The sequence below is a fragment of the Podarcis vaucheri genome (genome assembly GCF_965113315.1).
Source record: "Podarcis vaucheri genome assembly, chromosome: 8".
Classification (NCBI taxonomy): Eukaryota; Metazoa; Chordata; class Lepidosauria; order Squamata; family Lacertidae; genus Podarcis; species Podarcis vaucheri.
In genome coordinates this window covers 74,224,490-74,239,487 of record NC_138766.1, presented here as the reverse complement: position 1 = coordinate 74,239,487, position 14,998 = coordinate 74,224,490, and the positions used below count along the sequence as shown (strand labels likewise).

Genomic DNA, 14,998 nt, shown 5'->3' with positions numbered 1-14,998 from the left:
GTCATAGGGTCTCTACATCCCTCATGGTTTGGAAAGCAGTGCTCACAGTAAAGGAGCTACAATTCATAGCTATCCTGTTATTGCTTGGGAAATGCCGTGTTTTCATGACTTTATCCCCAAACCAGCTTCCATTAGAATTGAGAAAAAAGAATGGCCTAGCTGTGTTTTAAGTGGGCAGTGTTCAAACCTAGTTCATAATGAATCAGATCACTTAATCCACCATGCTCATGGGACAATGATATGAGTGAGGCATCTTTTTTCCTGATGGGCAGCATTTTCCCCTGGTCTCAGACAACTCTTCTCAACTGTGGGCTTGAAACGGGGATATGCAAAAACACGTGCTCTACCAGTGACCTGCAAGCACCGACTCCTACCTTCCTTAACTGGTACGCACACGACAGGCAGCAATGCCACCGGTGAAGCCTGGGTCACCTCACTGCCTCTTGCAGCTGCTGCTGCTGTTGGGAAACAAGTTTCTAAGATGCCTGACCTGGGGCATTGGGAGAAAGGCAGCAGCACGGCAGCAGCAGCAGCAAGACCTCAGAAGGCGGCGGCGGCCAAAGGGAAATGCTGTGGCGCACAGCGCCATCTGCTTACAGCTGCCTCTGGGCGAGCGCCGGAGGAATCACCCCGAACAGCCGCGGGGCTGGCTTTGCGCACATGATCGCGACGCTGTTATAAGAGAAGTAGCGGGAAAGCAGCCTGCTGAGCCCAGAGGACGGGAACTTCGCTCACCTCTGTGCCGCAGCGGAGCTGGGTAGGACTGGCGCCGGGATCCCTCCGTGGAGAAGGAGCAGCAGCAGCGCGCGGGGGCGAACGCGGCTCTCCAAACGCGCGCCGGGCAGCAGCAGCTGCAGCGCGGCTGCAATCCCCAAACTTCGCCGGGCTGCCCACGTGTTTCCAGGTTGTTTAGTGGGCAGCAGAGGCGAGGCGCTCGGCTGACCTGCCGTCGGGGGAGCGAAGGAGCTGGCCGGCGGCGTGCACAGGGTGGCGCCCGCCGTCCGGGGAGGTAAACTCCGCTTTTGCGCGCGCAACGACGAGGGGTTGCGCCTCTCCAGCCCCTGATTCAAAGCGAGGTTTCTCTTTCGGTCTTCTTCTTTTCCCCCTCCCCCTTCGTCCACCCCCCCCCGCGTTATTTAAAGCACCTCTGAGCGTCTCGGTCGTTAAGGGGGCGAGCCCGGCTGCCCTGTCGAGTGGAATCGGCGCAACTCTCGAATTGGGGGCAGGGTGTGGCTACGTTTGGGGTTAGCGCGGTTTCGTTCCTGCCGGGGCGCGCTTCCTGCGCACGAGGTTTAAAAGGACCTGGTTGCGAGCGGCGGGGCTTCTTTCCCAAAACACGTGCGCGGGATCGGCTGCATCGCGCTCACCTGGAAGGCCAGGGAAACGCCGCGCGAGGTTTGCGCCCCAGAGAACGCGCGTCGAGGATCGGGCTGCGAGGCTCGTCGGAATCGAACGGACCCAACCTGGAGATAACCAGGATCGGGCGGCGTCGATCCCACCTTGCTTCCAGGGAACCTTAAAGGTCGATCTACTGGGCGGGGGGCGGGGGGAGCCGGAGCAAAGGAATGGCTTAGATCCACACTGTCTGCGCTCGTGTGGACCCAGCCTTCGAAATAGGTTTGGTTACTAGTGATGCAGCCCGTTGTCTGGTTGGTTACTCTAGAGTAAACCACGTCGGAGTCAAGGTTGCTTACTCCCAAGGGTGTGCAAAGCCCAACGGGCGGTTCTGGACGCGTCTACTCAGAAGTAAGCCCCGTAGAGTTCCGCGGGGCTTACTCCCGTGTAATTGAGTATACAGGGTTGCAGGCAGCCTTAAAACTATTGATCGCTCCGTATTATGTCTCTCTCTCTGTGTGTGTGTGCGCGCGCGCGTGTTTAACGTTTATTTCCTTCCTCCGTCTTTCAGGTCCGAGGAGATGCTGGAAGTTGCCGGGACTTCGCTGGATGTACTAAGGGGCTCCGGAGGCGTGTGAGCTGCTTGGCTGCTGCTGCCGCCGCCGCCGCCGCCGTCCTTCCTTGCGCGCCTCGCTCTGCCTTGTCCCCTCGCCGCCTGCAAGGAGGGCGGTTTCTGGTGACTCCCCGGCGCCGCTGCCGGCGACCTGCAGCCCCCGTCCTTTTGCTGCTGCTGCCGCGAGTCCCCGGAGCCGAAGGATGCAGTTCCGTTTCTTCTCTTTTGCCTTGATCATCCTGAACTGTATGGATTACAGTCACTGCCAAGGCGGCCGCTGGAGACGCAGCAAGAGAGGTGAGTAGCGTCTTGCCCAGGCTGCTCCGGACCTCCCCCCACCTCCCGGCTCTACATCTTTCCTCAAGCTGGCTGGCTTCCCTTTTCCCCACTTGATTTTGCCCGTTTGTGGCCTCCGGTAGCTGACATGGCATCCGAGTCTCTCCCAGCTTTAAAAGGCTGCATAGGGTTACTTTGGTTCATTTGGCCTTCCCTTTCCATGGAGGAAAAAAGAAAGTTCCTTTTCTCACAAGCTTCCCCCCTCCCAATAGAGGGATACCCCATTAAAAGCCCTTGAGCCCTTCCTGTCTGATTCAGACATCCTAATCCTAATTACGGTCATTCATAAATCGGTCCCAGGCATGTGGGTAACAGGCTGATCCTATATATATGCACCTTCATTCACACAGAAGCAAATTGTGCTGCACTCAGTGGATTTTGCAGTAAGTGTGCATAGGACCACAGCCTTGCTGCAGAGCCGTAGGTGGGGAGGCTGGCCAGGGGTTTTTTTGCCCAGACAAAGCCTCCAGAGGGGTGCCATTGAGACTCCCATCCTGTGTGTGTACATGCAAATAAAACATGGGTTGCGTGTGTTCCAAACTGGATCTCTGACCCAGGTGAAATAAAGCCTAGTTTTGCCCATGGCTTGCTAGTGTAGGATTGGGGTGGGAAAAGGGCATTTTTAGCCACTTGAAATTGAACGGCTTGTTTATGCTTTAATGCTTTGTAGTTGCTCTGTTGGAACGGCAGTCCAGGTGGGCTAAAAAGTTTGTTAAACAACCCCCCCCCTGTGCTGGTGATTGTGAATTGTGATAATGATTGCAAGTAAGTTTACATGGAGTACAGGATGTGACCTTTCTATGTAGAGAGCTCATGGGCCAAGCGAAGGAAACGCAAGCTAATTGCAGATAATAATTTTGCTCTAGGTGTTCTGAGCTGAACATGCCCGCCCTCGCTCTAGGCTGGTCCCTCTGGGGGATTGACAGAGGTTAACTTTTTCAATTAGAGTCATTGAATGAGGTCTTTAAAAAAATAAATAAATGTGTGTGTGTGTAAGGGATGGTGTGTGGCAGTCTGAGTTTGCAGCATAAATCCATTCATTGGCAATGGATCTCCTAGACCTAGAGTATATTGGGCAGTAGCTTGCCTTATAGGAAATAAGAGTCTGATCCTGTACATGCTTCGTCACACAGATTTCAGTGGGACTTTGTTTTCGCTAAGTGTGCAGTGGATTGCAGCATTAGCATCTGATTTCTAGATAGTGATCAAAGAGTGACAGTAAATCCTTTAATGCGGGCAGTAATAGTGGTTGTCTGCTATACGTGCTCACAACTGAACGCTGCTCACTTTCGCGGCTGATCTGTGTGCTAACTCGCGACTCCTGTGCATTTTTGTAAGTGTACCTTGTAACTTTCCTGCTTTAAGGGTTGCGAGGAATTTTCACTCCAACTGAATAGGGGAGAATTCTACAGCTAGCCAGGCATGGTGGCCCCCATTAGTCCCTCCATCAGCTGGCATTCATTTCACCCTTTTTTAAGTTTAATGTGTTGCTCCCCAGTTCACAGCATAGAATGACAGGACTGTTTTGATGCTGCTGCTTTGAGCTGTTGCTTATAGAACAGACTCATTTGCTGTGCCTCTCCTGTTTGGGAAATCAAGAGAATGTGGGAAATCTATTCTCTGTTGGTACTCTTTGCTGCTCCAAGAAGACGGTTGCAGCTCAGTAGTGATTCATCGAGATCTACCTAATAACTTGAGGATCTGTTTCTCACTCTCTTCAGTGACTGGCAGCCCTATCATTTCCAGAAGACTTATGCCAGCAGACGTAGAAAGTTGTGTTTTGGGGAAAAATTGATAGTTTGAATACAGCAAGTCACTTTCCTTCAGGTCCGATTACGTAGTTAACCCATTTCCACTGTTCCTCCCCCGCCCCGTCCCCTCACCCAATGTTCTGCGGCTTGACTCACTCGCTTGAGTTTGCTTTATTAAAGCAGCTTTGAAAAGGAGTCTGTAAAAAGAAGGGAAAAAAGGAACACATGGGCTTAAAACTTTGCCATTTATGGCACATTAATGGCCAAAAAAAGGGGGAGGTGACAAGAGGCAACTCTCATTCCTGATTTCCTATAGCTATATTTGAATTTGCTGTGGGCAACTAGACAGGTGACTATTTACTAGGTGACTAGTAAGCTGTTCCATGAATATACTTCTGACTCTAAGGGTCTTTTGTGTTCCTTGCTGTTGAGACTTTAAGCTGGAGAGAGGGGCAAGGGAGGGAAGGAAGTATGAAGTTACTTTTGCTTTCTGTTTCGTGTTTCTTCCTATCTTTTCACATCTTCTTCACAGGGGGATGCCTTAGCTATCGTTGCGCGGAGAGCATATGCAGGATAGATGCATCAGTCTCACATGTGACACGCTGCAAAGAAGTGTGAAACAGGAAATAGAAGTTGGTTGCACTTCCTGTTAACCACACTGCTTGGAATGGTGTGAGTTACTTTGTGGTGTGGCTGATGTGGTATCCTGGTTTGTGGGCCAGAATATTTGATTGGATCATCTTGTCTTCAGTCCCTTTCCAGCACTAGTGTGATCCCTTCATACTCTCTTATCTCGATTGCAGTCCTGTAATACTCGCCAGAGAGAAAGTCCTAATTGTGAATTCAGCGGGTTTTGCTTCCGGGTAAATAATCACAGGCTTGCACCCTTAGTTCTTGCAGTGATTATATTTCTAGGAACAAACACCCGTGTGTTGGGCTGTGTTCACACATTACGGTCAACGGATGTACAACCTGTGTACAGCTTGAGCTGCACGTTTATTTGTACGGTTATTCACAGGTAGCGTTCCACAGGTTGACTGTCCATGTACGTAACAATTGAGCTATGCAGATCAACGAATCTGTTATTTCTCACAAATGCTTGTGTGTTTATAGAGACCTCTTGCATCAGTGTTAAGCCTAACATGTGAATGAACCAAACATCTCCTCTGGTTGGTGAGATGGCTTGTTTCTGTTCAAAACAGACCAGTCTTTGCATCTTCAGTCTATTCTTTTTGAGCTCCTGTTTGGTGACAGAGCACTAAGATTCTTTTATTTCCCTTGGGTGATCGCTCTCCACCACTCCGATCCTTGGCTTCAGTTGCCACAGTTGTCACTGCAGTTCGAATTTTGTGCGTATCGCAATTTGTGTCCCAAGTGAAGTTCTGAAGCACTCAAACCCATTGTCTCGCCTCAAGAAAAGAAAAGAAAGACTCCACTTAATTTCTTTCCTGCTGGTTGCCTTGAAGCTGACCAAGCGACTTTAATATAAAACTGTTTTCTTTTAAGCTTTGCCTGAAGGGAAGTGGTAGTAGATTTGGATTATATAGATTAAATTGTATCATGCTAATGACTTGAAAGTTGTTCCTTGGAGTGTGGAGCTCGCCTTGATTGCTTTCTAGCCTTATAATGTTTGGGTTTGTTTAGGCCTTTGATTTAATGACATCTTGTTTGTGTATATAAGTATTTATTGGGTGTCTTTGAGGGATTTTTAAATTGTGCTATTTCTAGATATATTTTTTTGTTTACAAAAGTTTACAGAAATCAGCAAAATATACAAAGACAACTCAATCCCTAAAACAAATCCAAATATTTTTTTTTTAAATAACAAACAGCATCAATATTACCAAAACAGCCTAAAAATGGGCCAACATGAAATTAATATAAAAATCATGCTAAAACAGCAAAAGGGAAGGTAATTTGTGCACTAAAACTTATGATTGAAACTGAAAGGAATGATCCTTCCATAGTGGGTCACGACAGAATTTTGAAAAAAGAAATTAATCAGACACATTGAGTTACATCTGTGCTCTGCTAATTGCAGGTGGCTTCTGTTGAAATCAAGGGGAGGAGTTTGCAATGATGTAGCTAAAGCACCATTTATTTCAAGTGCAATTAGTTTAGTCTGGATCCAGCCCATCCAAACTACAATCTGGAAAGCAGCTAAAATAGCTTCAGCAGTTAAACAAAGTGTGCAGAAAAACAGCACTAAAAACTGGCAGTGAAGCATAAAGAATTAAAACACGCAAACAACAGCAGTTAGATGCAGAATAGTGGAAATGTCAATTAAAAGCAGGTTAGAATAAAAAGCTCTTCAGTGTCGGTTTCAAGGAAACACCAATGGAGGGGCCACTCTTTCTCCTGCCTAGGAAGGGAGTTCCAAAAGAAAAGCACTATGTATATATCTTGAATATATACATGTATGGAGCCAATGCTGAAAAAGCCCTGCCAGTAATGCTCACCAATCTAATACTGTTTAATACCATACATTTAAAGGACATGACTTTCCCTCCATAAAAGTCCTGGGGACTAGTTTGTTAAGGTACTTGAAAATGTAACTTTCCCAGGATTCTTTGGGAGAAGTGATGTGCTTTAAATGTACATTGCGAATGTGATCTTTGTTAGATTTGAAGAGGAAGCTATTGTAACCCAGTGTCAAGTCTTGGTTGACATGTTGTTAATTTGATGGTTTTGTCTCAAAATGTATGCAAGGGGTACTTTTGCTTTCCTATACTGTAAAAGGAAAGGACCATGGTGCTAGTTTTGCCTGTGGCAAAATAATAATTATAATACACACACCCCCCTTCCTCAATTGTACATTGTTTGTTGAAGTCCGCCACACAGCAGAAATAACCTTTTACTGTTAGTGCTCTGCGCATGAGCACAGTGGGTAAAAACAAGCTAGAGTAACTGTTTTCACATTATCCCATCTCGCTGCTTGCTCTGTGTAGATGGTTTTAGAGTGTCTGAACAATGCATGTAAATCTTGCCCGGTGAGATGATTGTACTGTCATGAATGGTGACGTCCTTTCAGCAAATGGTGTATAATATTGAACCCCCGGATGAGCAGGTATTTGGGCTTAACAAGGATACATAGGGAAGTAACCGAATCTTTAGGCGCAATAAATGTTTCGCTTCATCGTCTCTTTCCATCAGCAAGAGGCCGTAGCTGACAGAACAAGCGAAATGTTGATATAACAGCACCCATGTGGACAGAAACACACACTGCACCTTTTCACCTGCGTCGCTTTGAAAAGGTCTGTAGGGAATGCGTATACTTTCCCACTTTTTATCTCGGAAAATCCACCTACCATTTAAAAAAAAAATTTGTATGTAGTCCTCTCTTCCTCCTCCGATAAGCTTTTCCAGGTTTTGTCGGGTAACGTTAAAACCCGATCGCTTTTTTTGCTAAAGCTTTGTGAAATACAACTGCAGGTTTTCAGGAGTGCATGAAAACTGCACTGAGGATCAAGTAGTCCTAAGAAATTTGGGATGGCAAAATTGTGCAAAGTAGTGTTCTCTGTAGAAGTGTAGCGTGTTGATTTTCCCCCCTGACGTTCCCCCTCCACTTTCTACCAGGTAGCTTAAACTTTTTTTTTTCTTTTTGGTAGTGAGTGGTTAAAACATCATACTCTTCTTTTGATTAGTGACCAGTTGAATTTCCTTTGTCAACATAAAAGCTGTAGTGTGTGCCTTTAATTAAATGTGGAACTACCTCAGACCCCAGGCTAGACGGTCTTTTGCAAGACAGCTTAAGAACTGCGTAGCAGGAGAACCTAAATCTAACCCGCGTTGTGCGAATTATCCCCCTCTTCTACTCCCCTCCTGCTAAAAAGAAAAAAGAAAGTCCCATAAGCTGGTTTTAATTGATCCCATGTTCCCGAGTTGATCTTAGACCAGTGGTTGTGTTTATGGGATGACTGGCTTGCCCCAAAGAGATTGAGTCTAGCTTAGCTTCTTGTTGGATGTTCAGATATTGGCTGCATAAGAATTGGTGTTGACAGCTGACTTATTGAAGTTAGTCTGTGCTGTCACTCCTGGGCTTTTTATTGTGGTCTATGAAAATGCAAAGTGTTCAGCTAATTTAAAGGAATGTGTACTAGGATGTTAATGGCTAATCTTTGCGTATAGCGGAGGGTAAAAGCGATGCTTACTGCAGAATGCCGAAAAATGGAATTAAGATTCCTGTAACAATTTCCCCTACGCGCGCACACACACACACACACACACACACCCATCTGCAAATAATCAGGCACACACTGTGGGGTACTGGCATGTAGAACCTTCCTGGCTCTCTCTTGTGTCTCTTATGTGATCTCAGATGCTCCATAATATCACTTTCTTAATGAAATAAAATTCCTGGCGTAGATCATCTCCTCTGTGGAGTCGCATCCAGTTGAGAATGGCAAGCAAATCTGTCATTTCTTTTGACTAATGGTATTTAAAATACAGCTTAAAAACACACACACAGGCAGAATGAAATATATATTCATATGTCTGTATGTACAAGGCTGGATTTTAGCAAATATTCTTCTGGGAGGTTATGGTGGCTGTGCTATATAGAGTTTCACAAACCATCCAATTTGTTTGTTTTCCTAGCCATATACACTAGGGGCTTTCTGGAATTCATAAAATATGCTGGGTCTCTTGAGTTATTTGGGGTGGAAAGAAACACAAGCTTTATTAAGGGGTAAGGTACATGTTATGCATTTATGCATGCAACAGTGTATCTGTGCCTTTTTTTAAAACAAAGAAAATCAGTTTGGGGATGATGAAATATACAACAGAGAAGAATGAAGAGGTGCTTAATTTTTATCCCATCCATGGATTTCTTGCTCTTTTGCCTCTCCCAGTCCCCCCCCCACCAAATGTGTTGGGTTTCAAATGTGTGGAAACATGCATTTGGAATTGTGTGGGGAAGATGGGCTTTGCACAAAAGGGTTAAACCCCTCTCTGCTCCCGATGGTCTCCTCCCAAAGTAGCTTTGCATTGACAGCAACAGCAACAAAAGTGTTGCAACACACTTCCACATGTTGGTTTAAAACATACAGGGGCAGCCCCATGAATGCAATCCAGTGCCCAGTTAAATAAAGTTCTTTTATAAACCACTTACTGGTTTTTCAGATGGGCTTTACACACATTTATCTCTGTAATCTGAACAACTCCATGTGTGTGTGTTATACAGTTCCATGTTTTCTGCCCTTTCCAAATTGGGTTTGGACAGGATAGTGATAGATACCTATTCCTATCAGGAAAAATGTGCGCAGAGGATTAAGCGGAACAGACACAATTGCATAGTCAGGCAAGCCCAGAGCAAATAATTTCCAGCGTTTTTCTCTATCCTTCCAAACTTGAGAAATAAGCTCGGCTTCCCTGCCCTGTCAAAATTAGTTTTTTATTAAACAAACACTGCCTGACAATTAGGCTCTAGGTTGCCCATCCAAATCCTTTCCTGCTGTTTTAATGCATCGGCGCTAGAGCTCTGTGGTGTCAGTGGTTTGGCTTTTAAGTGGAATACCTCCTCAAAGAAAGCCTTTCTAATACTGGATGTGCCCTTTTTTGTGTTGGGGTAGGTTTTTCACAGATCGGCAGAGATGGAAAAGAAAAGGGGAGGGAGAATGGATGTGATCCTGTGCACACTCAGCTGGGAGTCAGCCCTGCCGAGCGCAGTGGAACTTTATTCTGAAGGAACATGGATACTGTTCTGCTGTAATCCAGAACTCTCATGTTATGGGACAGTCATGTTAAGAATTATTTTGGAGTATTTTGAATTCTATGAGGCAGGCTGCAATCCCATAAGCAATTGCCTGGGAGTAAGCCCCATAGAACTCAAGGAGACTTGCTTCCAAATAGACACAAGTATAGGATTGCAGCCTTAAGCTGCTAGTCTTTCTCTGTGGGTTTGCTATGATTTGTTCCCTTATAGTGCAAAAGCCCACTAATGCTGTACACCAATGATCTACCCATTTTTTTTTTTTGGGGGGGGGGTCGCAGCATAAATCAATAGCCAACTAATAAACCCGCCAGCAATAACTCCCTCTTCCATCTTTGCAATTGTGCGCGATTGAAAAACAGAGCGGGGGATGGGGCCAGATGCTCTTCTTCCACCATAGAGGAAAATAATAATAATAATTTATTATTTATACCCCGCCCATCTGGCTGGGCTTCCCCAGCCACTCTGGGCGGCTTTCAACAAAATATTAAAATACAGTAATGCATCAAACATTAAAAGCTTCCCTAAACAGGACTGCTTTCACATGTCTTCTAAAAGTCTGGTAGTTGTTTTCTTTGACATCTGGTGGGAGGGCGTTCCACAGGGCGGGCGCCACTACCGAGAAGGCCCTCTGCCTGGTTCCCTGTAACCTCACTTCTTGCAATGAGGGAACCACCAGAAGGCCCTCGGCTCTGGACCTCAGTGTCTGGGTAGAACGATGGGGGTGGAGATGCTCCTTCAGATATACTGCACTGAGGCCATTTAGGGCTTTAAAGGTCAACACCAACACTTTGAATTGTGCTCGGAAACGTACTGGGAGCCAATGTAGGTCTTTCAAGACCGGAGTTATGAGGTCTTGGCGGCTGCTCCCAGTCACCAGTCTAGCTGCTGCATTCTGGATTAGTTGTAGTTTCTGGGTAGTTTCTGGGTCACCTTCAAAATGAGCCTGTGATCGACTGCAATTGACCACTAGCACCAGGGGATCAACCTGTTGATTGCGGTCAACCAGTTGGACATCCCTGCTGTACAGACCCTAGTTTGCAGTGCGTTATGTGCATCCCATGTGTTCATGTTTTCCGCCCTATCCCCATGACACCATCCTTATTCAAATGGCATCCCAGATTTAATGTGATAATTTAACACATTTATTCCTTTTTAAACAAAGCGAAATGAATTCACACTTTTGAGTCTTTTGTGGATCCTGTGCCTTTTTATTCTAAATTGGCAGGTTTAGCCCAATTGATTGCTTCTTGATGGGTGTGGGATCAGTGATGAGTAAGTCTTTATTTTACCCATGGAATGCCCTCTCTTAACTCACCTTCATATCAACTTCTATTTCTGCAGTGAGGATGAATGCATGCCTTGCATTATTCTTAAAAAGCGAGAGAGTTGTATAATAGTATATTTTGTTATAAAAACGGGAGGATATCGGAGGAATCTGTAATTACCCCCTCCTCTGCCATAGAACAGAATATGACATTGGGGCAATTAAGAGAGGCTGTTCAAGCATTAATTACTCATTTTCCCCCTGCACTCAATAGGAAATGGGCTGAACCTACGCAGAAGAAACTATGGTTTGGTTTGTACACAGTGCTAAAATAAACTATGGCTTTGCATGGATGCAAGTCAGAAAATCATGGTTGCTTCATTTCTCCTCCTCCTGTGCTACCAGGAACTAAGCCGTGGCTTGGGTTAGCCTTACATCTGAATCCTGGGCTTATAGCTTGTCCTACTCCAAACAAGCCACCTTCTGTTCCCAAGGGCTATTCTTGTTTCGTTTGGGGGCAGACAAATGAAGAGCCTGGGTTTGGGATATAATGCTAAGCCAAACCGCGGCTTAACTTCCAGAAGAGTAGCAGGAGTGGGGGATAAGCGAAGTGGCTGTGACTTTCTCACTATGCACCAGCATTCTAAACCATAGTTCAACTTAGCATTTGCTTGCAAACAAAGCAGAGCGTTGTTGGGAACCTTTGCTGAGTGGGGCTTGGACGTCTGAGGCTGCATACACTTTGTGCATTTACAGAACTCCACTCCAGAAGAATCATGGGAACCTTTGCTTGCTCCCTACAAAGCTATGGTTCCCAGCACCCGTAAACTACAGTTCTCTGGTTTTTTGGAGGGGTGCTTTTAATGTATGGTGTGCATGTGTTCATATGTGTGGCTTTAGGCAACAAGGTAGGAAGGTCTCTGCCGCAGGGAAGGACACTGCTAGATCAAATTGTGCTTCTGCGGGAAGCTTTTTTTAAAAAAAAAATAGCTTCTGGCTAATTCTGGAAGAGCCGTGCTTAACAGACCCGGCTCTGATGATCTCCATTCGTAGGATAACCAGCCCAACATCTCAAATTGTTTTGCTGGCATTGCAGGTAGGTGTCATCGCAGATCTTGGAGAGCCGGGAAAGGATAGTGCTCCCCTCACAAACCTCTTGCAAATATTTCAAAACGTATGTGGGTTGCAAGCCAGCAGACCAATTACGAGGAAAAGCCCGTCCTGATTTTTCAGCTCGTGTTTTGATAGCACTTTCAGGAGCTGGCTTTCCAAGATTGCTAATGCACTGATGTCGTTTTGATCTCCTAATGCATTCTTGGATGGGGATCACCTGGCTCCTTCTGCAATCCGTGGCAGTGCAGTGCACTGCTTGGGGAACTTGTAATGCCCGATAAATGCATTTGACGGCTTCTTAGGCTGAGCACACACCGCATTTCATTGTGGGATCAGTGGAGACTTAGCACTTGTTTTTTTCTATGCAGTCCATACTCAATCTAGATCCATTGCTTAATTTTTTTGTCCCTGGAAAGCACGTTTTGAGAAACTGGTTTCATCCTGAAAATAAAAGCTTGTTGCAGTTTGAGTCTGCTTTACCCCACAGTATTCAGATTTGGAAACAGATGTAGGTGGTCCTGGCACTGTGTATGTTTGTGTATCCACGTTGCAGGTGGGCATATACCAAGATCACAACTGCCCCTTCCTCTATTCTCCTGGCATGTGTGCAGGGAGAAAAAATGCTGTGAATAGCCTAATCAAGGTGAGGGTTTTCAAACACGTGTCATGTAACTATACCTACCCACCCTGTGAATGGCAGGATGCAGGATCTGTGCAGATTGAAAGCAGCATTTTGAAGATGAGGGTGAATGATTATTTATTGAGAAAAGCTACCTGTTTGTGCTTTAAAAAAGGGTTGTGGTACACGCAGCCTGAGACAGGCGCTTTTGAGAGCTTGGATGTTGAGTGAGGATTGCTGTAACTTTTCCAGTCAAAATTTAAAATAAAATACAATATTTACAATAAAATAAAAAAAACAGCCAAGAATAAGCGAATCAATAAGATGCATCGCTTGTCAAGGCGGAAAGTAGTGCTTTTAAGTTATGTTAGCTCACTGAACATGAGCAGTTGGCTTGTGATCTCAGAAGCTAGGAGCTAAACTCGAGGCTGCAGTAGAGGGCATTGATATCCATCTTGTTCACATGTAAAGGGTGTCCCAATGCAATTCTATGTGTGCGCGTTCTCAGAAATAAGACCACTGTGGTCAGGGTCTTGTTCCCTGGTAAATCTTTACAGGATTGTGAGCTCTCTCTCTCTCTCTCTCTCTCACTGTATGTGGCAAAGGAGCATAGTCCATTGATCCAGCAGCTTAAAAGCAATACCGTGTAAGAATATTATTTATTTATTTATTTATGGTTTTACTTCTTGCATTTACACCCTGCCTTCTTTTTTTCAAGGGGGCATTCATAGTGCTCCTCCTCCCTTTAACCCCCTACAACTAGCCTGTGATGAGGTAGGTCAGGCTGAGAGCGAGTGACTGACTCAAGGTCACCCAGTGACCTTCATGGCTGAGTGGGGATTCGAACCCTGTTCTCGCAGGTCCTAGTCTGACACTCTAACCCAGGGGTTTTCAACCTGGTCCCTACCACCCACTAGTGGGCGTTTCAGGATTCTAGGTGGGCGGTAGGGTTTACCATGGCACAAGCTGAACCCTTCCATCGAGCACTGGTGGACGGTAAGGAAATTTTACCACCGAGAAAGATGCATTAGTGGGCGGTAGGTATAAAAAGGTTGACTACCCCTGCTGTGTAACCACTAGGCCACCCTGAGAAGAGCTGGTGGACTGGACTAAAGGTACATCTTGTACCACATCCGTACAGTGGCACCTCGGGTTACATACGCTTCAGGTTACAGACTCCGCTAACCCAGAAATAGTACCTCGGGTTAAGAACTTTGCTTCAGGACGAGAACAGAAATCGTGCTCCGGTGGTGCGGCAGCAGTGGGAGGCCCCATTAGCTAAAGTGGCACTTCCGGTTAAGAACAGCTTCAGGTTAAGAACAGGCCTCCAGAATGAATTAAGTACCGTATTTTTTGCTCTGTAAGACGCACCAGACCACAAGACGCACCTAATTTTTGGAGGAAGAAAAGAAAAAAAATATTCTGAATTTCAGAAGCCAGAACAGCAAGAGGGATCGCTGCGCAGTGAAAGCAGCAATCCCTCTTCCTGTTCTGGCTTCTGGGATAGCTGCGCAGCCTGCATTCGCTCCATAAGACGCACACACATTTCCCCTTACTTTTTAGGAGGGAAAAAGTGAGTCTTATAGAGCAAAAAATATGATACTTAACCCGAGGTACCACTATTTCTCAAGTTGGGTACCCGGATGCAGGGACTGAAGGCAAGAGTCTGGTCTCATTCTTGTTCCCCAGCAGCTGCTATTCAATGGCATCCGGTCTCTGAACCTGAGGATCAGACATAGCCATTGTGAGAGAAAGGGTCCCAGCTTTGATGTTTCATTTCTCTTTGGGTTTAGGATGTAAAGCAAGGTTGGGGAACCTCTGCAGAGGTTCTTATGACTACAACTACATCATCTCTTCCCTTTGGCCTTGTTGACTGGGGCTGTTGGGAGCTGAATGTCTTTTGGAGAGCCACCAGTTCCTCATCCTTATGTAAAGTCTATTCCTGAACTCAAGTTCTCCTACTGTGACCATCCACAAAAAAGCCCGTATGGATAGCAAAAGACACGTGACTACAGTCAGAAGAATGAACATTTCCCATAGCAATGTTTTCAAGTTCGTCACTCTGTACAGATGTTATCTATGAATGATGAAACAGGAAAGCCTGTTACTGCATTATATGCTTCCAGATCCTGGTTAGTAAACTAATGTTAAGTAATTTTCCCGTTTCGGACACAATGGGGAAATGGTTTAACCAGGACTCAAATGCCAAAGCCAGGCAGCAGTGAGAGGAGGGGAAGCACAGCACTTGATCTTA

The 14,998-nt window shown here is 45.8% G+C and overlaps 1 protein-coding gene across 2 annotated transcripts in view; it reads left to right on the top strand.

Moving 5' to 3' along the window:
• The first annotated feature begins 606 nt into the window (after positions 1 to 606).
• The window catches only part of RSPO2 (R-spondin 2), a 113,552-nt gene continuing 99,160 nt past the window's right edge, over positions 607 to 14,998 (top strand). The window contains exons 1-2 of one of the 2 annotated variants that reach the window (XM_082235931.1): positions 607 to 1,009; positions 1,907 to 2,245. In XM_082235931.1, the coding sequence (XP_082092057.1) occupies positions 2,152 to 2,245 (94 nt within the window). In that variant the 5' untranslated portion in view covers positions 607 to 1,009; positions 1,907 to 2,151. Of the gene's footprint in view, positions 1,010 to 1,180; positions 1,523 to 1,906; positions 2,246 to 14,998 lie in introns of those variants that run through there. The other variant, XM_082235932.1, reaches the window with a different exon arrangement.